Source organism: Halichondria panicea, chromosome 5 (genome assembly GCF_963675165.1).
Source record: "Halichondria panicea chromosome 5, odHalPani1.1, whole genome shotgun sequence".
In the NCBI taxonomy this organism is placed as follows: domain Eukaryota; kingdom Metazoa; phylum Porifera; class Demospongiae; order Suberitida; family Halichondriidae; genus Halichondria; species Halichondria panicea.
This window is the reverse complement of record NC_087381.1, coordinates 1,130,014-1,154,456: the sequence shown is the minus strand read 5'-3', so window position 1 is coordinate 1,154,456 and position 24,443 is coordinate 1,130,014. Positions and strand designations below refer to the sequence as shown.

The 24,443-nt window shown below is 38.4% G+C and overlaps 2 protein-coding genes across 3 annotated transcripts in view; one reads left to right on the top strand and one right to left on the bottom strand.

Moving 5' to 3' along the window:
- Window positions 1-10,229, bottom strand: part of LOC135336189 (uncharacterized) — a 52,236-nt gene extending 42,007 nt beyond the window's left edge. Inside the window, exons 1-13 of one of the 2 annotated variants that reach the window (XM_064531915.1) lie at window positions 9,977-10,229; window positions 9,712-9,804; window positions 8,811-8,897; window positions 4,007-4,170; window positions 3,520-3,634; window positions 3,306-3,361; window positions 3,030-3,184; window positions 2,576-2,658; window positions 2,109-2,352; window positions 1,687-1,829; window positions 1,061-1,193; window positions 565-802; window positions 327-409 (exon numbers count right to left, since the gene is read on the bottom strand). In XM_064531915.1, the coding sequence (XP_064387985.1) occupies window positions 327-409; window positions 565-802; window positions 1,061-1,193; window positions 1,687-1,829; window positions 2,109-2,352; window positions 2,576-2,658; window positions 3,030-3,184; window positions 3,306-3,361; window positions 3,520-3,634; window positions 4,007-4,170; window positions 8,811-8,897; window positions 9,712-9,804; window positions 9,977-10,012 (1,630 nt within the window). In that variant the 5' untranslated portion in view covers window positions 10,013-10,229. The remainder of the gene's footprint in view (window positions 1-326; window positions 410-564; window positions 803-1,060; window positions 1,194-1,686; window positions 1,830-2,108; window positions 2,353-2,575; window positions 2,659-3,029; window positions 3,185-3,305; window positions 3,362-3,519; window positions 3,635-4,006; window positions 4,171-8,810; window positions 8,898-9,711; window positions 9,805-9,976) is intronic. The other variant, XM_064531914.1, reaches the window with a different exon arrangement.
- Window positions 10,230-10,271: 42 nt separating this feature from the next.
- LOC135336201 (centrin-3-like) lies at window positions 10,272-12,101 on the top strand. Its single transcript, XM_064531936.1, has 4 exons — window positions 10,272-10,480; window positions 10,876-10,990; window positions 11,294-11,485; window positions 11,927-12,101. Exons 1-4 carry the CDS (start codon window positions 10,322-10,324, stop codon window positions 11,968-11,970), a joined length of 510 nt encoding a protein of 169 aa, XP_064388006.1. The 5' UTR covers window positions 10,272-10,321; the 3' UTR covers window positions 11,971-12,101.
- The last annotated feature ends 12,342 nt before the right edge of the window (window positions 12,102-24,443 follow it).

Sequence of the window (24,443 nt, the reverse complement as noted above, 5' to 3'; positions counted from 1 at the left end):
CAACTGTATTAATTGTGCAACTTATTTCTCAGCACGTATATATATATACCTATGTACGCTGGACGTTTGTATATTATGCTACTCCTGAGAGTTTTCAGTGATCGATGTGCCCAGCATTTTCTAAGTGGTGGCTATTCTCTCAATCCTCAATTTCAATTCAACATACAAATTTGCCCTTTTATAGCCTTTTTTAAACCTAGGCCTATAGGAGATGCATGGTTTTTTCCCTAGTGATGCATTGTTACTTAGTACCAACCACCGACCAGTGTGAGCACATCACGTACTGTTACAATTTTACGTACACTGTAGTAAGCTGTTGTACATACCTTTATCAAGTGTCTGTGACTTTTTCTGTTGAGATGGTGACATTTTTGGCACTGACGAGTCCTTCGCAGGGAGGTCAGGCAATCTGCAGAGGAGAGGGGAACAGAGAAACAGAGATAATTATGGAATACTGCTCCGAATTTCAAATGGTGTGTTTTAACAGAGTCACAAAAGAGACAGATTTTATACCTCACTTAGAGTTGATTACGGTGTGTCACTATGTAACTAGGCTCCACCCACCTGCGTCCTGGTGACTTGGAGCGGCTACGAGGAGGGGAGGTGGCGGGTGACCCAGAGGGGGAGGAGTTTGAAAACTTATCACCAGGACGAAGACGTGACCTCCGCAGTCCCCCCATACTCCCGGAGTGTGGGCGTGATGACGAGGGAGAGGTCAAATCTTCCAAACCGTGGTCCTCGTCATGCTTGCTTTCATCACTGCGGTCAGAGTTCACAGACCCCGAACTTAGACGCTTCGAATCTGGAATCCAATCATAATAATAAACAAAATGACACTGTGGTGGAACTTGATTTGGTTTACTGATTTTGATTTACAGTGCATGGAGCCCCTTTAAAACAGACATATTTAATTAAGTTTTAATACAGAGGTGGCCTTTATTGAGGATCGAGTTGTTTTGAATAATTAAACTAATCATTTGGGGACCTAGCATATATAAGAAGTTGGCTCTTCTCTTCAGAGAAAGGTAGCTACGAAGGTACTGCATGTATGAGGAGTCACCTTTGTTGAAGTCAGGTGGTAACACATAGACCATTCCATCAATTTCCAACTCAGTGGTACTATCAAGCTCCACCCTAGCCCCACCCATTCGATTGAAGAAATTGTCCAATGCCATTGCCTGAGCATCCTCCTCCTGTGTGGGCGTGTGTATGAGATGTGTGTGAAGTGTGAAGGTGTGTAGTTCTTACGCTCGTAATCGACATGCAGTTAAAAATGTTTACACCTAGAATTCCATCTCTTACAATTTCACAACATAATATTACATTAACTGCAGTACGTACTAGTATACTAGAAATATAACCACCTAATTATAGGCCTATAGTTACGTACTATAATTATGTTAAAGAGGTAATTTAAATTGAGATTGAAAATATGATTCTATAGGCACATCACAGTCTACCGTATAAGCTCTATTTAAGATGCCACATAAAACTATTTACGCTGGTAAAGGTAGTCGTATTAGAGGTTGGAAAAGCTGTTTTTTTATCTCCAATTAGAAGGCGGCCCTCTAAAGACACACCATCCAGCCTCAAAACTAATTTTCCATCTCTGAATACAACCACCTACATGTATACCAGCGAAAATATTTTTATGTGGCGCGTTTACAGTCATGTAAGCAGCACCACCTCCGATATCTCCTCTAACTTCTTTCCCTCGTCTGAGACAGACCTAACGGGCCTGTGTGTAGTGGAGCGGTTAATCCAGCGTCTTGTGATTCTAGAGGTGGAGCGCCCCCCTCCCAACGCTTTGTTCTTCACTACCAGGTGGCCTGTAAACGGTGGACCAGAATTCAAGTTATAACTGTCCCACTATAATGATGCAAGAAACATACATCACTTTATTGTTGCATTTGGACAGAAAATTTAAGGTATAAATAGACACACTACAATCATATCCTTGCCACTCACCAATAATTATATGCAGGTATATATACTCATAGTTAATACCCAGGTCCTTTGATACCCTCCATAATTATACAGCCAGGCTAATGGGCATAAAGTCTCCATAGCTCCCTCTGCTTCAACCCATGCATGATCTTGCCACTCACCCACGGGCAGCCTCCTAAGTTCTCCATTGATATTCATCTCAAACAGCACGTCACAGGGCGACTCTCCTAGACCAAACGGCTGCTCACTATCTCTCAGCTTCAGGAACAGACCTCGATTTCCTACGCCTGTCATGTCTAGTTTCACGGAAATCTCTCTGTGCTGAATGATCTCCGTGTCCGTGGCGTGGGGGCTCACGTAGATGCACTCAAAGTCCTTCTGGTTGTCAATGTAGACCACCAAAAGCTGTGGGGGGGATGTGGGTGTGTGTGGGGGGGGGTGAATTAAGGTAAAACTGCATGTGTCTATTACAACTTATAGCATAATCCCGTTGGTCACAGCTAGGTGTCTAGATTACGTTATAATATAGAAATATCAATTTTTTATGATTTCTGCAAGCTTATAGAAAGAAACCATTTTAACTGCCTATAGCTGTTATTCAGCTGTACTACTTTAACAAGCATAATACCCTGTGTGAGTGTTCCACTGCGTAGAGGGTGGAGCTCTTCGAGTGGTACAGGGCGGGGTGATCCTGCGTCTCCAGGATAACATCTGCAGGGGGGGAGGGAACGTAACCTACATTCACTATAATCATATTAAGGATGTGTACATAGCGTAAGAACCACAGAAGCTCCAGAGGCTAGAGCACCCCTCTAGGAACTTTTAGAACTGATTCTATAACTATAATTATACTAAACTTAGTGATGTGCCCCGAAATTTCGAAGCAGTGGCATTTATATACTCCTCAATCTCAAAAACACACAAGTTTTATAGCCTATTATGGGCCTAAGAGGTGGTGGATGGTACTAACTACCGAGCAGTATGGGAACATCACTACATGTAAAATAGAATAAAATAAAATGTTATAACTAAAGTCATAAGCATATCCTACACCATTCTACGTATAACAAGACTATGCTGACCTTTTCCAACTTCATCCACTCGCACTATATAAGCAGACGAGGAGGACAGCTGCTCCTTTATCTCACTCATCTCCAAGAGGTCAGAGGTTGTCTCAGTCGTTGACAGCGTCACTTTGACCTTTGACCCATTAGCGAAATGAACGGCAACTTGTCGACTGGAGAGAGAAAGAAAAACAGTCATTATAATCGAGTCAAAAAATGAGGAGATAAATTTAGATAATTATTAATACTTGCGCAACACCAAGACCAATTAGTCATTACGGATCATAATTATACCTTGTTGTTTCGTCTGACTGCCCGCCCTCCCCGATGGTGTAGTCACCGTACACCTCCTGCATGAGAGAGTGTGTGTATATATAATTATAGGGAATGAGCGACTTATAATAGCTATTCTCATACCGTCACTCGTGCACTCTATACTATCACTAAGCACACACACCCACACACACTTCCCACAATCTCACACACACACACACACGCACACACTCACATCTCCCCGTTCATAGTCCTCTTCATTGAGAATCCTGTCCAAAAGTTTCCGCTCTTGCTCCTCGCTGAGAACAGTATCACGCACCATCATCTTGGACCAATACGCCTTGATATACCTGTCAACAAAGTCATCGACAAAAGTTACCAAACTTTGGTGAAATATACAAACAAACAAATTATGAGATGATTAATTACTAATAAAACTTAATGCTGATTTAAGGACACACAGCTAGTGAATGATAACACACCTACTGAAAAACAGGGCAGGCTATTTCAGTCGCAAGCAAACACTATATATACATTAAAATTATAAATTTACACACCAACAAATTAGCATTGGTAACACCATGCACTATAGAAAGTATTCAGATTGCATCCCCCAAGTTAAGTTACGAGTCCTCAAAGTTAGCTCCCATCCCATCCCACCCCACACATCCACACCTTAGTCTGTGTACGCCCACCCACTCCACACTACTATACCCACACACCTCAGGCCATGCACCCAGTATCTCATATCCTCGGGCGTCTCTGCCAGCAGGTGGAAGGTCTGCTCCTCTTGAGTGTGGGGATGGTACGAGACAACACTGAACCCACAATTGAGGTGATGCTTTTTGGGCACTCCGCTATACACAGCCTCTGTTATCTCCACCACCTGTATAAATGCAATACCTCGATGAGACAGTATGGAGGATGATCCATATACAAAGTACAGAGAGGATGGGGGTACAGCCCAAAATTTAGTAATAGTTATACACTTGGCTATAATTATATACAGTGCATGCATGGTTTTAGACATTTATATGGTTGCAAGCCGCAGCCACCGAGGACTAGGTTGGTTGGTTGATAATAATTATAATAACGAAATAAAATGTCACCACATGCACATAGTGTATATGACTGAATTATATAAAGATAATAACGATGTGAAGAGAAATCAACATGTATACTATAGGTTGTTCTATACAGGATATACATGCAATAGTTATCACGTGCATTAATAGAGTTAAATGTTCAGTGATACATGTGGTGGGAAAGGTATCGATCATAGACCTCCTCCACCACTCTGTGTACATTGTATTCCTCGTCTCTAACTCTCCGCTTGTACTAGCGAGCCAAGAGGCAGTACAGGATGAATCCAAACAAAGTAATTGCTACCATGACTGATGAATATATTATATAGTTGTAGCAATTGTCGCAAAGCTTGATCGTCATGCTAAAGAAAACTTCACCAAGGGCTGACGATGAGACATGAAGTAAAAATGCAAATCCCGCCAATAGACCACGCATGTTATATGGAGATTGCGCACAAGCAAACAACAGAATACAGTTTGTCAAAAAGGAAAAGTGAACAAGACCTACAATTATTGAAGTAGCTATTTCAATCCAAATTTGTATATCATGGAAATAGCTCACAACTTCTGCACTCAATATCCCTATATTTGCTACCACAATGACGAAGCAAGCAAATCCGATCTGTTTAAGGATACTTGGTAGTTCCATTTTAACTAGAGGATAGACTATAAATTCTGAGATAAGTGTTACTAACAATGCACAGACACACGGGTGATATGTGAAACTAATAAGTGAAGCAATGCATTTGTTGATAGATGGTAATTGTTGGGAATTAAGATGTACATGTAATTTCCGAGATGATAATGAGACAAAAAACAACGGTATTTGGATAACAATAATCTTGAAGAACGTTTTCACATCTTCAACTTGCTCTGTAGTGAATGGACCACCGTATCTCGACTTTCCAAGGTCCATTCTTGAAGGTATGTCTTCCTCCCAGTATGTGAGAGCACTGCGATTGAGGGGAGCTTTGTGCTTGACTGCAAACTTGAGAACTTGGTAGATGATTTTGAGGGACTGAGGTGATTTTGGTTCAATTATTAGCCATTTTGGGGCTAAAAGAAAAATACTACAGCACAGAATGCTCATAGCAAACACTGGGTAGAGACTAAAGAAAATGAAATCATTATCAGGATCTACGAAAGCACAAGATACTGTACTGTTTAGGATAATGTCACTAATCCATATACCAAAGAGAGCTGAGAAAATGAGCCATTTAATAAAACTTATAATGTTGTCAGACGAAGCATCTGGCATCTGATCCAAGCCTAGCTGAAGAGCTGTTACTGCGCATGCACTAACTCCAAGATACATAATTAATACAGCTGCAGTTGTAGCAACCATAGCCACAGTTGGATGAATTCCCTCCATTTGAATTATCAAACAAATACAGGTCAATACCGCTGAGACAAATAATAGTACTGCACCAAACCTAAACACCTTGAAGTTTCCATACAGTACATCAGCTAGCCAGCCTGATATGGGAATGAAGGCAATCATTGGTATGAGAAGAAGTGTTTGGTCATTGTAGAAATGATAGGTTTTGATTTTCCATGAATTGTTGAGCATACGAAATAACAAAGTCAATGCTGATGTAATAAGCATTAACCACACAAGAACTAGAAGAGCTCCCTTTGAGTAGAAATATCGCAGCTTGTACTTCATCTTTTTCTCTTTGAATAAATGTAAAATTAATGATCTAGCTAGCTATACTCTAAACTTTCCCATCTTGACATTATCACTTTCTATTTCCATGTATATATAAACAAGTGTGTATGGATGCATTGGGGAATAGCTATCACAACTACACAGCTTCTGTTATTCAACTACCTGTATAATGATATATATATATCCTTAATAATGATAATATACACAATTGGACAGTGTGGAGGATGAGATCGATACATAGATTATCAGGATTCTTGCACTCCTGAGACTATTATTTATATCAGTAAACAAATTAAGCCTGAGGGCGCAACATACCGTGAGGAGGGAAAGATTGGCTGTAATAATCTTGATTGAAAATGAAACCACACAGTGCATGACTGTACTACTAAGAGACTAATAATGTGAAGAAAAAAGTTTATGTACACATTCATATACGTATACTAGGTTGCTCTGTTATAATTATATCTTAGTTGTATTGTTCAGTGATACATGTCGTTGGAAAGGTATCGATCATAGACCTCCTCCACCACTCTGTGTGCATTGTATTCCTCGTCTCTAACTCTCCTTTTGTACCAGTGAGCCAGGAGGCAGTACAGGATGAATCCAAACAATGTGATCGCTACCATGACTGATGAATATATTATATAGTTGTAGCATTTGTCGCAAAAATTCATCGTGATACGGAAGAAAAGTTCACCAAGGACTAACGATGAGGCATGAAGTAATAATGCAAATCCCGCCAATAGACCACGCATGTTATATGGAGATTGCGCACAAGCAAACAGAATCGAATTTGTCAAGAAGGACAAGTAAACAAGACCTCCAATTATTGAACTAGCTATTTCAATCCATATTTGAATATCATGGAAATAGCTCACAACTTCTGCACTCAATATCCCTATATTTGCTATCACAATAATGAAGCAAGCAAATCCAATCTGTTTCAAGATACTTGGTGGTTCCATTTTAACCATGCAGAGGATAGACTATAAATTCTGAGATAAGCGTTACTAGCGTTACGCAAATAAAAGGGTGATAAGTGAAGAGACTAATAAGTAAAGCAGTGCAATCGCTAATAGGTTGGTGATCAAGATGTCCATATATTTTAAAAGATGATAATGAGACAATGAACAATGGTATTTGTATAACAATAATTTTGAAGAACGTTTTCACATCTTCAACTTGCTCTGTAGTGAATGGACCACCGTATCTCGACTTTCCCAGGTCCATTCTTGAAGGTATGTCTTCCTCCCAGTATGTGAGAGCACTGTTGAGGGGAGCTTTGTGCTTGGCAGCAAACTTGAGAACTTAGTAGATGATTTTGAGCGACTGTCGTGATTTTGGCTTTCTTATCAGCCATTTCGGGGCTAAAAGAAAAACACTACAGCACAGAATACTGATAGCAAACACTGGGTAGAGACTAAAAAATGCGGCATTTTCAGGGTGTCAGAAAGACATACTTCTGTACTTCTTATGACTACTTCACTGATCCATTCTCCAAATAAAGCTGAAAAAATAAACCACTTGATAAAGCTTATAATGTTGTCAGACGAAGCATCTGGCATCTGATCCAAGCCTAGCTGAAGAGCTGTTACTGCGCATGCACTAACTCCAAGATAGGCAACTAACACAGCTGCAGTTATAGCAACCATGGTAACAGTTAGATTAACTCCTTTGTCTTTAATTATCACACAAATGCATGTCAATACCGTTGAGACAAAAAAATAGCAGAGCTCCAAATTTGAATATCTTGAAGTTTCCATACCGTACATCAGCTAGCCAGCCCGCTATGGGGATAAAGGGCAATCATCGGTATCAGAAGAAATCTCTGATCCTTGTAGTGAGGATAGGCGATGATGACCCCTGATTTGGTGAACATGCGAAATAGGGAAGTCAATGCTGATGTAATAAGCATCATCCACACAAGAACTAGAAAAGCTCCTTTTGAGTAGAAATATCGCAGCTTGTACTTCATCTTCTGTTTAGAAGTATTTTTTAACAGAGCTAAAATTAGACTAGTTATAAGAGTCTAACGATACTCTCAAATCTGTATAACAATTCAGTTAATTAATGCACGTGTATACTCTTGGCATTATTATCATCACTTTCCATGTAAACAAGTATTGTGTACGAAGTGAATTTATCAAAACAAAATTAATGAGTAATTGATCTGTGCCCATGATAAGTACAGTGAAACCCCTCTATAACGGACACCTTTGGGGAACAATGTTTTGGTCTTTATACAGAGGTGGCCTTTGTTGAGAGGCTGTTTTGTACAAACTGTTCATTTGGAACCTGGGTGCCTGGCCGTTATATAGCAACTGGCCTTTATTCGGAGATGGTTGTTAACAGAGGTTCCACTGTATTTATTACAATTACACAGTACATGCATGATCACATGTTGCAAGGTATATACATGTACAACATGCGCGGTGCAGTAGTAATTAGTAATTACTTAGTAATTTTATAAGTATCGAAAGTGATTATTGCTGAGTCAGCATATATATATCAGCATAAAAAAAAACAAGGTTAAGTTTATAAAACTGCCAGATCACCTAGATAGCCAAATAGTTCAAGGCATGTACATGTAGTCATTGCGCTGAGCATGCACCATGTAGCTATACATGCACATATTCGTTGACTCAGCAATCATCACAGCACATGCACGCGAGGCGAGACTGACATATAATTATGTAATCGATAATTGCCAGCTAGTGTTGATTGCTCCAGAGCTGCACAGCACATATCGTACGTCCTTTAATTATAACAAACCTGTGACATTTTGACATAGGTGATTGGTTCCTTGTTAGTTTCGTACTCATCTTTCTTACGGAAGTACTGAAGCTTGTCCCCACGTACCTGGGGGCGTGGTCAAAATGAGAAGTGATTTCAATAAAATACACAAAATTAGAAGCCACTTGAATAAATTATAGCTAACACGGTAATTGTACTATACAAGAATATCTCTTGCTGCCCTTGATCATTTGTAATTGTTTGGGACTGTTATAACAAGTGGATGTTATCAAAACAAACTACCATATTAGAGCACACACAACTATTAGCAATAACAATCCATTCGAATCAATTGGGGGATTCCCAGTTGCATACATGTACGTATAATTATACATGCAGAGTCACAGGCAATACAGAGTTTTAAGGGCTATAATTATACTGAAGGGAAGTACAATCATACGTACGTAAATCTCACACTGAAAGGTTACTGTAGTTACTATTCCCATGGAAATGTGTGGGCGTGTGTACACATCACCATCAACACAAACCTTATTGTGGCTTCAACACTACTAAGCTATCTAACATGTATACAGTACAGAGGTGGTTTATACAATCATGTTTTGTGGGGAGCTTAATTTACACCATCTGTTACTTTAAAATTTCATGAGAATAGGGGCAATTACACTTATAATAGTTTAGTGGCTTTGCTTGTATCTACGTACTACAGTACCACAGCTCAACTGCATCAGACAACTAATAATCAGTATAAAGTAACACTTTATTTGTAGCCTAGATACTTACAAGCCAAACAATTACAATGTTGATAGTATAGTGTAAAGCTATAGCTACCAGGGAATAAGTTTCCAGCTAACAGAAAAGAGCAGTGAAATTAATCCGTGAAATATTATTGTACCAATAGGGAACGATTAGGTTAACTTACAACGAAGAAATATTTTCTCCATCCTCGGCGGCCAAACGTAGTCTTCACATTTTCCTTGAGCAGTTCACCTTCAACATGTGGAGGTGCTTTGTTCTGTGTGCGTGTGTTTGGGGGGGGGGTTAGTAGTGTTAGAGCATGCCGGTCTATTTACATCGTCGTTCGTTGTTTGTACATCTCGTATAAACTGTTATATCGAGCGTAGGGCAAGTAGCTACCATTATACTTATAATTTATATTCATAAGAAGTGATGGCTACAGGTCTCACCAGGTCAGGTTGGATGTCATCCATTGATTGAGCCATGATTATAATAAATCAAGTTGTATACACTCTCAGGAGCTTTTCCAATTCAGTATACAATTAGAGCTCTTGATTTTAATGCCTAACGCTTCTTCAATCTATCTGTGTATCGTAGCAACGTCTTGAAGATTGCAGCAACCTTCCAACTCTTGAATATCTCTTCAGATGCTCTTGTTTATACTTGTAACTGGCTTGTACATGCTCAGCTATAGCTGTAGCAAGGGTTGATCGAGCCCCTCCCCCTTCCTTTCAAAATGTCACTATGCAAGCTCAGCAAAAATTTAAAGGCTGCTGTGAAGAAACGTGAAGAGTATGAGTCTTAGTTTAAAAGCTGCCACTGAGCCTCCTGGTGACAAGGGGAGGCGTAGAAAGAGACGGGAGTTGAGTGAAGAACAGAAGCAAGAGATTGTGGAGGCCTTCAATCTCTTTGACACAGACAAAGACCAAGCTATCGACTATCACGAACTGAAGGTATACTGATACACCGAAGAGGCCATTTTGTATAGTATGCATGTCCAGGCACCCTCAGTACAATTGACACATCTCATAGTATAGTAGGTACATTCGTTGTGCAGTATACTACTGTACTTAGTTGACGTTAAAAGACGACTGACCACTAAGCAACATTCGAACATTTTGCCCATAAATTATGGCACCATAATTATAAATTCAGTTGTTTTGCCTAATAAATAATTTAGTGTTGTCTTAAATGTACACTAAACTACTTTCATGTGTAGTGCACGTCATGCAATGCACTTCAATAGTGTGAATACAGTACAGAGGGTATAATATGACCTGGGTAGATCTATACAAACTTGAATGGTTTCTGTATTCATTTTGCATGTTCATGTGCACCGACCGGGCAGGTGGCCATCAGAGCTCTCGGCTTTGAGGTGAAGAAAGCGGACGTGTTGAAAATTATGCGAGACTGCGACAAAGAAGGAAAAGGGACAATATCATTTCAAGATTTCTCAGAGATCAGTAAGACACACCCATACAGTGCTCCGGTTGATAGTTTTGTGCGTTATATATATACAATGATATGCCTGCCCAGACTTTTCTAAGTGATGACTATTTTCATTCCTCGGTGTCAGTCTCACCAATTTTGCTACTTTTGTAGCCTATAATTATTACTATATATAGGACTGGCGTTATAGAGGCAACTGCTGGGGTGATCATTTATTTAATGAGCTACTAATTTTACTGAGCATTAGTAACAAGCTATCTGAGCTTGAGCTTGTATTTTAACCAACAAAATAATATCCCTTGTTTCCATATATATAGTGACTGACTGGATGTTGCAAAGGGACCCTAAAGAGGAACTAGTGAAAGCATTCCAGTTATTTGATGACGACCAAACCGGTAAAATCAGCCTACGTAATCTGAGACGAGTTGCTAGGGAACTGGGAGAGAACATGTCTGAAGATGAACTTAAAGCAATGATCGATGAATTTGACACGGACAATGATGGGGAGAGTAAGTTTTATACTAGGTATAGTGGTGTTACTCAGTGGGCATGCAGTATCAAATTTTTTTGAGCCCCTTTTTCAGGCTACTAATTTTCTATAAACCAGATAATTAAGGTTCCAGATAATCAAGGCATATTAATATTATACTCTACCAAGAAAGGACTAAGTTTATCTGTGTGGTTCTTGTATACCGTATAGCGGGTAAGTTTCGTGGGGTAAAAAATTCGTTCAACTCGAGAAACGGTAGTTTTCGTTAGTAAAAATTTCGTTTAGTCTCGTGGCTGCACGGCATTCCTACGTTCAGATAAGCCACGCCTACGATAAAATTTTGTGGAGGTCGGCCTGCCCACGAAAATTTCCCGCTATACGGTATATGCATGCTCCTCGAGAGTACAACTTCTTGTGCAATGCATATTATTATTAATTTTTTGCGTGTATTTTTCTGCAGTTGGTCAAGAAGACTTTGTGGCGATAATGACTGGAGACACTTAAACACACATTGTAGCTATGGCAACAAGCATTTATACCTATCACCATCCTCATTGTATGTCTGATATCACTTACTATAATTTATACATGTATTGATGTTCTACCCAGAATAATAATAATAATTGCGGCACTGGTCCAGTCAAAATAAGCCTATTTTGCAAAGCAAATTTCTCAAGTCCTTATTTTGCACTGACTAAAATCAGACAGTAGACTGTAAATCAACTGTTAAAAAGGCGTTCTTTACCCTACAATTACGGGCGATTTTTTTTAATAGAACGGATGTATATGGAGGTTTATCTTAGATCCTGCGCAGGCTTCAGGGAATTTGTGTCTACTAATAATGGTTGACACAAATCCTGATGCACTCTCTGCATTTAGCTCATGCCTGTGGCTCAATGTGTTGCGTAGATGATATTTGGCCTCTAAGTCTAACTATGATATGGCAGTTGATGCAAATCTTTAAATTATTGTCTTCCATGCATAATATATTAATTGCTTTAACTATGTCACATAAAGACAATGAAACACACAATAATGATGTACATGTACATGCATGCATGCATGGAGTCTGTTATCTAATTTCTCTAATTTATTGCATGCTATATATCTCTGTATTGGAGCTTGTAAACCTGAGATCATTGCCTGCAGAATGAGTATTAATATAATATATATTGAGGATACCTCTGCATGCATGGGAAGAGGTGAATGTTTCATGGAGATTGCCTGCTTGCAGTCTGCACCAGCATATCCCTTGTATACACACACAGGGACACCCATTTTCAGTACATTTATCTCCAGGGCAACATGCACAGGCAGTCTGGGTCACACTTGCAGTCAGCTGTACGAGCGAGAGAAAATTAAATACATGGTGAATGTAATCTGCACAAATCTGCTTCCAGCAGGTTAATTCGGTATATATATCACAAAACTCCTGCATGCATACAATTGTATAGAGCTACACAATATCTCAACTGCACGTATAACATTTCTACCATTAGTATCAAGTTTCCATATAAACAAGTAACTGTAACAGTATAAGTATTAAATGGATAATTCATCCACACTATACATGCACAGCTTGTGTTTTTAGAAACGTGTTGATCAAGGATGAGATGGCTATAATTATTATTATATTGGCATTTATAGCAGTAAACCCATGCACGCACGCAATTAACCCAGAGGGCATGCAAGATTACATGGCTGATCGGTTATTTGTAATAATCACAACTGAAAATGAAACCACTATAGTGCGTGTACTATATATGAATATACAAATGAAAAGAAATAACAAGTTACTCTATATAAGATACAATATTATACATAATTAGTTAATTGTTCAGTGATACATGTGGTTAGAAAGGTATCGATCATAGACCTCCTCCACCACTCTGTGTGCATTGTATTCCTCGTCTCTAACTCTCCTTTTGTACCAGCGAGCCAGGAGGCAGTACAGGATGAATCCGAACAATGTAATCGCTACCATGACTGCTGAATATATTATATAGTTGTAGCATTTGTCACAAAATTTAGCCGTGATACTAAAGAGAATTCCCCCAAGGGCTAACGATGAGCCATGAAGTAAAAATGCAATCCCGCAAATAAACCACGCATGTTATATGGAGATTGCGCACAAGCAAACAACAGAATACAGTTTGTCAAAAAGGAAAAGTGAAAAAGACCGCCAATTATTGAAGTAGCTATTTCAATCCAAATTTGTATATCATGGAAATAGCTCACAATTTCTGCACTCAATATCCCTATATTTGCTGTCACAATGATGAAACAAGCAAATCCAATCTGTTTCAGGATACTTGGTGGTTCTATTTTAACTAGAGGATAGACTATAAATTCTGAGATAAGCGCTACTAACATTGCACAGACACACGGGTGATATGTGAAGAGACTAATAAGTGAAGCAGTGCATTTATTGATAGGCAGTAAAGGTTGGTGATCAAGATGTACATGTAATTTCCGAAATGATAATGAGACCATAAACAATGGTATTTGGATAACAATAATCTTGAAGACAGTTTTCACATCTTCAACTTGCTCTGTAGTGAATGGACCATCGTATCTCGACTTTCCCAGGTCTATTCTTGAAGGTATATCTTCCTCCCAGTATGTGAGAGCACTGCGATTGAGGGGAGCTTTGTGCTTGGCTGCAAACTTAAGAACTTGGTAGATGATTTTGAGGGACTGAGGTGATTTTGGTTCAATTATTAGCCACTTTGGGGGTAAAAGAAAAATACTACAGCACAGAATGCTCATAGCAAACACTGGGTAGAGACTAATATATTATCAGGATCTACAAAAGCACAAAGTACTGTACTGTGTATGATAATCTCACTAAGCCATACACCAAAGAGAGCTGAGAAAATGAACCACTTGATAAAACTTATGATGTTGTCAGATGAAGCATCTGGCATCTGATCCAAGCCTAGCTGAAGAGCTGTTACTATGCATGCACTAACTCCAAGATATGCAACTAACACAGCTGTAGCTATAGCAACCATAGTAACAGTTAGATGAACTCCCTCTTCTTTAATAATCTGACAAATGCAGGTCAATACCGTTGATACAAATAATAGTAGTACACCGAACCTAAAACACCTTGAAGTTTCCATACTGTACATCAGCTAGCCAGCCCGCTATGGGGACAAAGGCAATCATCGGTATCAGAATTAATTAAGAAGTGTCTGATCCTTGTAGTGGAGAGGGATTTGGATACCTCCTGGTTTGGTTAACATACGATATAGGAAAGTCATTGATGATGCTACAAGCATTATCCACACAAGAACTAGAAAAGCTCCTTTTGAGTAGAAATATCGCAGTTTGTACTTCATCTTTTTTTATTCCATTAAAAGTGTAAGTGTTTTAGAGTTAAATGATCTATAGAATTATTATTCTCTCAATTAACTGTTCATTAATGTGCGTGGAACTCAAGTATTATAATGCATGGTCAGAGCAAAACTAATGTTAAAGCTATAGCTATGTATAACATTAAATTTTGTACAATGTTATTGTTTACTCAAGTTGGCATTATTCTCACTTTCCATGTAAACAAGTATTGTGTATATAAATGAGGAATGTATCCAAAATACACATTTCTGTTATTTCAACCACGTGTGAATAGAATAGCACAATGGGGCAAGTGTGGAGGTTGAGATTATTGTATTAGAGATTAATAGCAGTAAACCCATCAAGCTTGAGGGCGCAACCCAGCAGAGGGAAAGATTGGCTGCAATAATCGGGATTGAAAATGAAACCACACAGTGCATGACTGTATACGTACTAAAAGACTAATATTATAATGACTATCATAAAATTATGTGATGAAAAAAGTTTATGAATACATTCATATACGTATACTAAGTTGCTCTGTTATAATTATATCTTAGTTGTATTGTTCAATGATACATGTCGTTGGAAAGGTATCGATCATAGATCTCCTCTACCACTCTGTGTGCATTGTATTCCTCGTCTCTAACTCTCCTTTTGTACCAGCGAGCCAGGAGGCAGTACAGGATGAATCCAAACAATGTAATCGCTACCATGACTGACGAGTATATTATATAGTTGCAGCATTTGTCGTAAAGCTTGATCGTGATACTAAATAAAAGTTCACCAAGGAGTAATGATGAAATATGAAGTAATAATGCAAATCCCACCAATAGGCCACGCATGTTATATGGAGATTGTGCACAAGCAAACAACAGAATACTGTTTGTCAAAAAGGACAAGTGAACAAGACCGCCAATTATTGAACTAGCTATTTCGATCCAATTTTGAATATCACGATAATAGCTCACAACTTCTGCACTCAATATCCCTATATTTGCTACCACAATGATGAAGCAAGCAAATCCGATCTGTTTAAGGATACTTGGTGGTTCCATTTTAACTAGAGGATAGACTATAAATTCTGAGATAAGCGTTACTAACATTGCACAGACATACGGGTGATATGTGAGACTAATAAGTGAAGCAGTGCATTTGTTGATAGACGGTAATAATCGTTGGAAATTAAGATGTACATGTAATTTCCGAGATGATAATGAGACAAAAAACAACGGTATTTGGATAACAATTATCTTGAATAACGTTTTCACATCTTCAACTTGCTCTGTAGTGAATGGACCACCGTATCTGGACTTTCCAAGATCCATTCTTGAAGGTATGTCTTCCTCCCAGTATGTGAGAGCACTGCGATTGAGGGGAGTTTTGTGCTTGACTGCAAACTTGAGAACTTGGTAGATGATTTTGAGGGACTGAGGTGATTTGGGTTCAATTATTAGCCATTTTGGAGCTAAAAGAAAAATACTACAGCACAGAATGCTCATAGCAAACACTGGGTAGAGACTAAAGAAAATGAAATCATTATCAAGATCTCCGAAAGCACAAGATACTGTACTGTTTAGGATAATGTCACTAATCCATACACCAAAGAAAGCTGAGAAAATGAGCCATTTAATAAAACTTATAATGTTGTCAGACGAAGCATCTGGCATCTGATCCAAGCCTAGCTGAAGAGCTGTTACTGCGCATGCACTAATTCCAAGGTATGTTGCTAACACAGCTGCAGTTGTAGCAACCATAGCCACAGTGGGATGAATTCTCTCCATTTGAATTATCAAACAAATGAAGGTCAATACCGCCGAGACAAATAATAGTACTGCACCAAACCTAAACACCTTGAAGTTTCCATACAGTACATCAGCTAGCCAGCCTGATATGGGAATGAAGGCAATCATCGGTATGAGAAGAAGTCTTTGATCATTGTAGAAATGATAGGTTTTGATTTTTCATGAATTGTTGAGCATACGAAATAAGAAAGTCAATGCTGATGTAATAAGCATTAACCACACAAGAACTAGAAGAGCTCCCTTTGAGTAGAAATATCGCAGCTTGTACTTCATCTTTTTCTCTTTGAATAAGTGTAAAATTAATGATCTAGCTAGCTATACTCTAAAGTTTCTCATTTTGACATTATCACTTTCTATTTCCATGTATAAAACAAGTGTGTATGGATGCATTGGGGAATAGCTATCACAACTACACCGCTTCTGTTATTCAAACACATGTATAATGATATATATATCCTTAATAATGATATACACAATTGGACAGTGGGGAGGATGAGATCGATTTGCACTCCTGAGACTATTATATATAGATATTTATAGCAGTAAACAAATTAAGCCTGAGGGCGCAACGTACCGTGAGGAGGGAAAGATTGGCTGTAATAATCTTGATTGAAAATGAAACCACACAGTGCATGACAGTACGTACTAAAAGACAAGTAAAGCTATAATATACTACTAAGAGACTAATAATGTGAAGAAAAAAGTTCATGAATACATTCATATACGTATACTAGGTTGCTCTGTTATAATTATATCTTAGTTGTATTGTTCAGTGATACATGTCGTTGGAAAGGTATCGATCATAGACCTCCTCTACCACTCTGTGTGCATTGTATTCCTCGTCAGAAAATGAATATATTGTCAGGATCAATGAAAGCACAAGTTTTGGTACTTTTTACGATAACCTCACTAATCCATGAGCCAAAGAGAGCTGAGAAAATAAACCACTTGATAAAACTTATAATATTGTCAGACAAAGCATCTGGCATCTGATCCAAGCCTAGCTGAAGAGCTGTTACTATGCATGCACTAACTCCAAGGTATGCACCTAACACAGCTGCAGTTACAACAACCCTAGCAACAGTCATATTAACTCCTTTGTCTTTGATTATCAGACAAATGCAGGTTATTACCGTTGAAACAAATAAAAGTAGTACACCAAGTTTCCATACCGTACATCAGCTAACGAGCCGGCTATGGGAGTGAAGGCAATAATCGGTATTAGAAGAAATCTTTGGTCCTTATAGTAAGGATTGATTTGGATACCTCCTGATTTGGTGAACATGAGAAATAAGAAATTCAATGTTGATGATACAAGCATCATCCACACAAGAACTAGAAAAGCTCCTTTTGAGTAGAAATATCGCAGCTTGTACTTCATCTTTTTCTCGTATATATTTAACAGAGCAAAATTATTTACTAACTATATAGCTATATGCTCTCAACTGTATAACATTTCTACAAGATAATGTGCATGTATAATATGCATGGTTTAATGGAACAATGATCGAGCTGTTAAATCTATAGCTATGCATATAAACATGTGTGCTATGTTATTGTTTACTCAAGTTGGCATTATTCTCACTTTCCATGTAAACAAGTATTGTGTATATAAATGAGGAATGTATCCAAAATACACATTTCTGTTATTTCAACCACTTGTGAATAGAATAGCACAATGGGGCATGTGTGGAGGATGATATTATTGTATTATAGGTATTTATAGCAGTAAACCAATTAAGCCTGAGGGCGCAACCCATCGGAGGGAAAGATTGGCTGCAATATAGTCGAGATTGAAAATGAAACAACGCAGTGCCATCATAAATTATGACTGTATACTAGAACTAAAAATAATGTATCGAACACATGTATATAGGTTGCTTTAAATAATAATTATTATGCATGCTACAGTTGTTCAGTGATACATGTCGTTGGAAAGGTATCGATCGTAGACCTCCTCCACCACTCTGTGTGCATTGTATTCCTTGTCTCTAACTCTCCCTTTGTACCAGCAAGCCAGGAGGCAGTACAGGATGAATCCAAACAAAGTAATCGCTACCATGACTGATGAATATAATAGTTGTAGCATTTGTCACAAAGCTTGATCATGATGTTAAAGAGAACTCCCCCAAGGCCTAATGATGAGGCATGAAGTAATATTGCGATTCCTACCAACAGACCACGCATGTTATATGGAGATTGCGCACAAGCAAACAACAGAATCGAGTTTGTCAAAAAGGATAAGTTAACAAGACTGTCAATAATTATTATTGAACTACCTATTTCAATCCACATTTGTATGTCATGGAAATAGCTCACAACTTCTGCACTCAATATCCCTATATTTGCTACCACAATGACGAAGTAAGCAAATCCAATCTGTTTAAGGATACTTGGTCGTTCCATTTTAACTAGAGGATAGACTATAAATTCTGAGATAAGCGTTACTAACATTGCACAGACACATGGGTGATATGTGACGAGACTAATAAGTGAAGCAGTGCATTTGTTGATAGGAAATAATGGTTGGGAATTAAGATTTTCGTGTAATTTCCTAGATGATAATGAGACAAAAAAGAGTGGTATTTGATAATCTTAAAGAACGTTTTCACATCTTCAACTTGCTCTGTAGTGAATGGACCACCGTATCTCGACTTTCCCAGGTCCATTCTTGAAGGTATGTCTTCCTCCCAGTATGTGAGAGCACTGCGATTGAGTGGAGCTTTGTGCTTGACTGCAAACTTGAGAACTTGGTAGATGATTTTGAGGGACTGAGGTGATTTTGGTTCAATTATTAGCCATTTTGGGGCTAAAAGAAAGCACAAAATACTCATACTCATAGCAAACACTGGACAGAGACTAAAGAAAACGAACTCAATGTAAGGATGTATGAAAGCACAGGATATAGAATAATCTCACTAATCCATGCACCAAAGATAATTGAGAAAATGAACCATTTGATAAAACTTATAATGTTGTCAGACAAAGCATCTGGCATCTGGTCCAAGCCTAGCTGAAGAGCTGTTACTGCGCATGCACTAAATCCAAGATACGCAACTAACACAGCTGCAGTTACAACAACCCTAGCAACAGTCATATTAACTCCTTCGTGTTGAATTATCAGACAAATGCAGGTCAATACTGTTGAGATAAATAATAGCAATACACCGATAAACAACTTGCAATTGAAGTTTCCATATACCGTGCATCAGCTAGCCAGCCCGCTATGGGGGTAAAGGCAATCATCGGTATCAGAAGAAGTGTTTGATCACTGTAGGGATGATAGGCTTTGATTCTCCATGAATTGCTGAGTACATGAAATAAGATATTTATTGCTGATGTTATTAACATTATCCACACAAGAACTAGAAAAGCTCCTTTTGAGTAGAAATATCGCAGCTTGTACTTCATCTTGAATAAGTGTAAAATTAATGATCTAGCTAGCTATACTCTGAACTTTGTCATTTTGACATTATCACTTTCTATTTCCATGTAAACAAGTGTATATGGATGAACTGGGGAATAGCTATCACAACTACACATGTGCAGCTTCTGTTATTCAAACACCTGTATAAATATACAATTGTACAATGTGGAGGACGAGATCGATACATAGATTATAATCATATAGGTATACTTGTAGCAGTAAACCCATCGAGCCTGAGGGCGCAACCGTGAGGAGGGAAAGATTGGCTGTAATAAATCTTGATTGAAAATGAAACCATACAGTGCATGACTGTACGTACTAAAAGACAAATAAAGCTAATAATGACTATCATAATTATGTGAAGAAAAAAGTTTATGCACACATTCATATACGTATACTAGGTTGCTCTGTTATAATTATATCTTAGTTGTATCGTTTAGTGATACATGTCGTTGGAAAGGTATCGATCATAGACCTCCTCCACCACTCTGTGTGCATTGTATTCCTCGTCTCTAACTCTTCTTTTATACCAGCGAGCCAGGAGGCAGTACAGGATGAATCCAAACAAAGTAATCGCTACCATGACTGACGAATATATTATATAGTTGTAGCATTTGTCGCAAAACTTGACTGTGATAGTAAAGAAAGCTTCACCAAGGAGTAATGATGAAGCATGAAGTAATAATGCAAATCCCGCCAATAGACCACGCATGTTATATGGAGATTGCGCACAAGCAAACAACAGAATACAGTTTGTCAAAAAGGAAAAGTTAACAAGACCACCAATTATTGAACTAGCTATTTCAATCCACTTTTGTATATCATGGAAATAGCTCACAACTTCTGCACTCAATATCCCTATATTTGCTACCACAATGATGAAGCAAGCAAATCCAATCTGTTTCAGGATACTTGGTGGTTCCATTTTAACTAGAGGATAGACTATAAATTCTGAGATAAGCGTTACTAACATTGCACAGACAAACGGGTGATATGTGAGACTAATAAGTGAAGCAGTGCATTTGTCGATAGACGGTAATAGTTGGTGATCAAGATGTACACGTAATTTGGGAGATGATAGTGAGACAAAAAACAACGGTATTTGGATAACAATAATCTTGAATAACGTTTTCACATCTTCAACTTGCTCTGTAGTGAATGGACCACCGTATCTCGACTTTCCAAGGTCCATTCTTGAAGGTACGTCTTCCTCCCAGTATGTGAGAGCACTGCGATTGAGGGGAGTTTTGTGCTTGGCTGCAAACTTGAGAACTTGGTAGATGATTTTGAGGGACTGAGGTGATTTTGGTTCAATTATTAGCCATTTTGGGGCTAAAAGAAAAAGACTACAACACAAAATGCTCATAGCAAGCACTGGGTAGAGACTAAAGAAAATGAAATCATTATCAGGATCTACGAAAGCACAAAATACTCTGTTTAGAATAATGTCACTAATCCATTCACCAAAGAGAGCTGAGAAAATGAACCATTTGATAAAACTTATAATGTTGTCAGACGAAGCATCTGGCATCTGATCCAAGCCTAGCTGAAGAGCTGTTACTACGCATGCACTACCTCCAAGATAAGCACCTAACACAGCTGCAGTTGTAGCAACCATAGTAACAGTTGGATGAATTCCCTCTTCTTTAATTACCAGACAAATGCAGTTCAATACCGTTGAGACAAAAAATAGTAGTGCACCGAACCTAAACACCTTTAAGTTTCCATATCGTACATCAGCTAACCAGCCCGCTATGGGGATAAAGGCAATCATTGGTATCAAAAGAAGTGTTTGATCCTTGTACTGAGAATAGGTTGTGATTCTCCACGAATTGTTGAGCATACGAAATAGGAAATTCGTTGCTGATGTTATAAGCATTGTCCACACAAGAACTAGAAAAGCTCCCTTTGAGTAGAAATATCGCAGCTTGTACTTCATCTTTTTCTATTCCATGAAGTGTTTTACAAAATGATCTAGCTATAGCTATAATTATTATAAACTTTATAACATTTGACTGTACTATGTTGTTTACTAAGTTGGCATTATTCTCACTTTCCATGTAAACAAGTATTGTGTATATGAATGAGGAATGTATCCAAATACACATTTCTGTTATTTCAACCACATGAAAGAGAATGAGGTCAAAGATCAAATGTTCTTGGCACCCACGCAACGGGGGTCAAAGGTCAAATGTTTTAGTAGGCATGTAAGTGTATGCCGATGATCTTTGACCTTTGACCCCATTTGCTGATTATTGATACCGAGTGACTCAGCAGAAATAATTGCTGCATGGACATACTAGCCTCGATTCCAGGCCGCAAAGAGAAAGGCGGCCTGGTACAGTAGAACCTCGATTATCCGGACACCTTGGTTCCAGAAGCAGGCCGGATAAGTGAATATGCCGGATAATTGAATAGATAAACCACGCCTTGATCCACCCACTTTATTGATAAGCAGCAGTGCCGCATGGTTGTCTGCGCATGCGCATAAGATAAGCAGGTATGTCTCCATGGTAACAGCTGTAACGCGCATGCGCATTTTAGGGACACGCCCATTTTCTGATCTGATAAAAAACTGCCAAGCCGGATAATCGAGGTTCTACTGTATACCTGGTACACATGCACGTACATTACCCCAAAAAGGGGGTAATCCGTGTATTTGTGGATACTGTCAGTAAAATAAACTGTATACTATTTGTATTCTGAAGTTACAGTCCGTTACATAAAAGTATTGTGCAAAGATGACTGAGTTCTTACGCCCTTTATTGTTATCAAGCCAAGTCTCGACTTAACGACACTCTACACTGTAAGGCTACAGATGTTATAGGAAAGGCATGATGTGTTCCTGTTGGTCCCCTGATGAGGCTGTGGTAATATGGATCAGGCAAGTCTTCTGCTACTAAATCTTGCCTTTATGTTCGACAGGAAGTCATTGCTGAAGTTAAAGAAGCTACTGATTACTCCTGAAAGCTTTTAATAAGCTTTAACTCGACACTCAGGAAGTTTAATAGTCACTCAAGATCTACTGATGTATTAAAGAGTCAACCACTCTTCCTAGCAGCTCTACTGTCTGGGAGGCCTTCTTGAACTGTCTCTTTGATAAACAGAGCTAGAAGAAACAACACTGCTGCAGCATAATTGATTATTAATCATTTATAGTGTCTCTGAAAGCTGCCATTGTGGTCACATTGTCATACTCTTCCTTTTTGTAACTTTGTCCGTTTTATTACAATTTGTATGATGAAATTGTTGTCAATTGTATCGCGCATGCGCATACAAAGTATACCAGGCCGACTTTCTCTTCGCGGCCTGGAATCGAGGCTAGGACATACAAGCGTTTTGCAACTCCAACTTTGGGAGTTTTATTGTTTAGTTATTGCCCTTACATAATTACTATGTGACTCTCAGCATATCCCCCTACAGAAGAAAGGTAGGTTGCATCTGATTATCGATTTTTTTGTCTGTTCTTACCGTTTATCAGACACTAGCACATTTTCAGCTCTTGAAGACTTAGTAGTTGATATTTATCAATTCTTTTTTGCATACATTTATAGTAACACGTGCTTGATAAGATGATGCAAAAGAAAAATTTTTATCACTGCTTGTTTCCTTAGTGTGGTATCCTTACGACATGCAACTAACATTAAGATAAAGACTTGTGATTCCGTAAATACTGTACTGTAAACCTGTGATTCCGTAAATACTGTATTGTGTTAGTTCTAGTGGTTTCATGTTCTTATTTAGTCATTTCTGTACTATTGTTCTAGAAGGTTCTTTCTAGTATTGTTTTTGTATAAATAGCCTGTGTATTTTGTATGTATCAGAGTTCTGATTTAATGAATTATTGAAGTTATCTCACTTAGAATGAGTGTCTGAACATGCATTGTGTCTGATTATAGATGCCATACTCTATCTAGCATCTAAACTGTATTATGTAAACTGGGGTAAATGTATACTCATGTTGGCAATATACTTTCTATGTAAACAAGTATTGTTATGAATGGTGAATGTTAATCAACAAAATTGATCTGTGCTGGCCATGATACGTAATTATAATGACTAACTTCACAGTACATGAATTGTATTGCAAATCAGCAGAGGTACGGCAGGTAGGTGTGGTACAGCTCTAGCTTGAGCGATTAGCAATTACATTAGTCTCGAGAGTACAGTGTTATTGCCGAGTCAGCAAATATATATTATATATAGGTACAGAGAGAGAACTCATTCAACGTCGAAAAAACAATAGCAAAATAATTAAAGAAGGGAGCAATTGCCAGATCTTTAGCCGAATAATTTTATAGTCTTACGACATGCATGCACTAATTGTGCAGAGTAGAGCTACACATAATTATTCGCTGACTCAGCAATCATCACAGCAGGAGGGGAGTGACTATAATTATGTGATT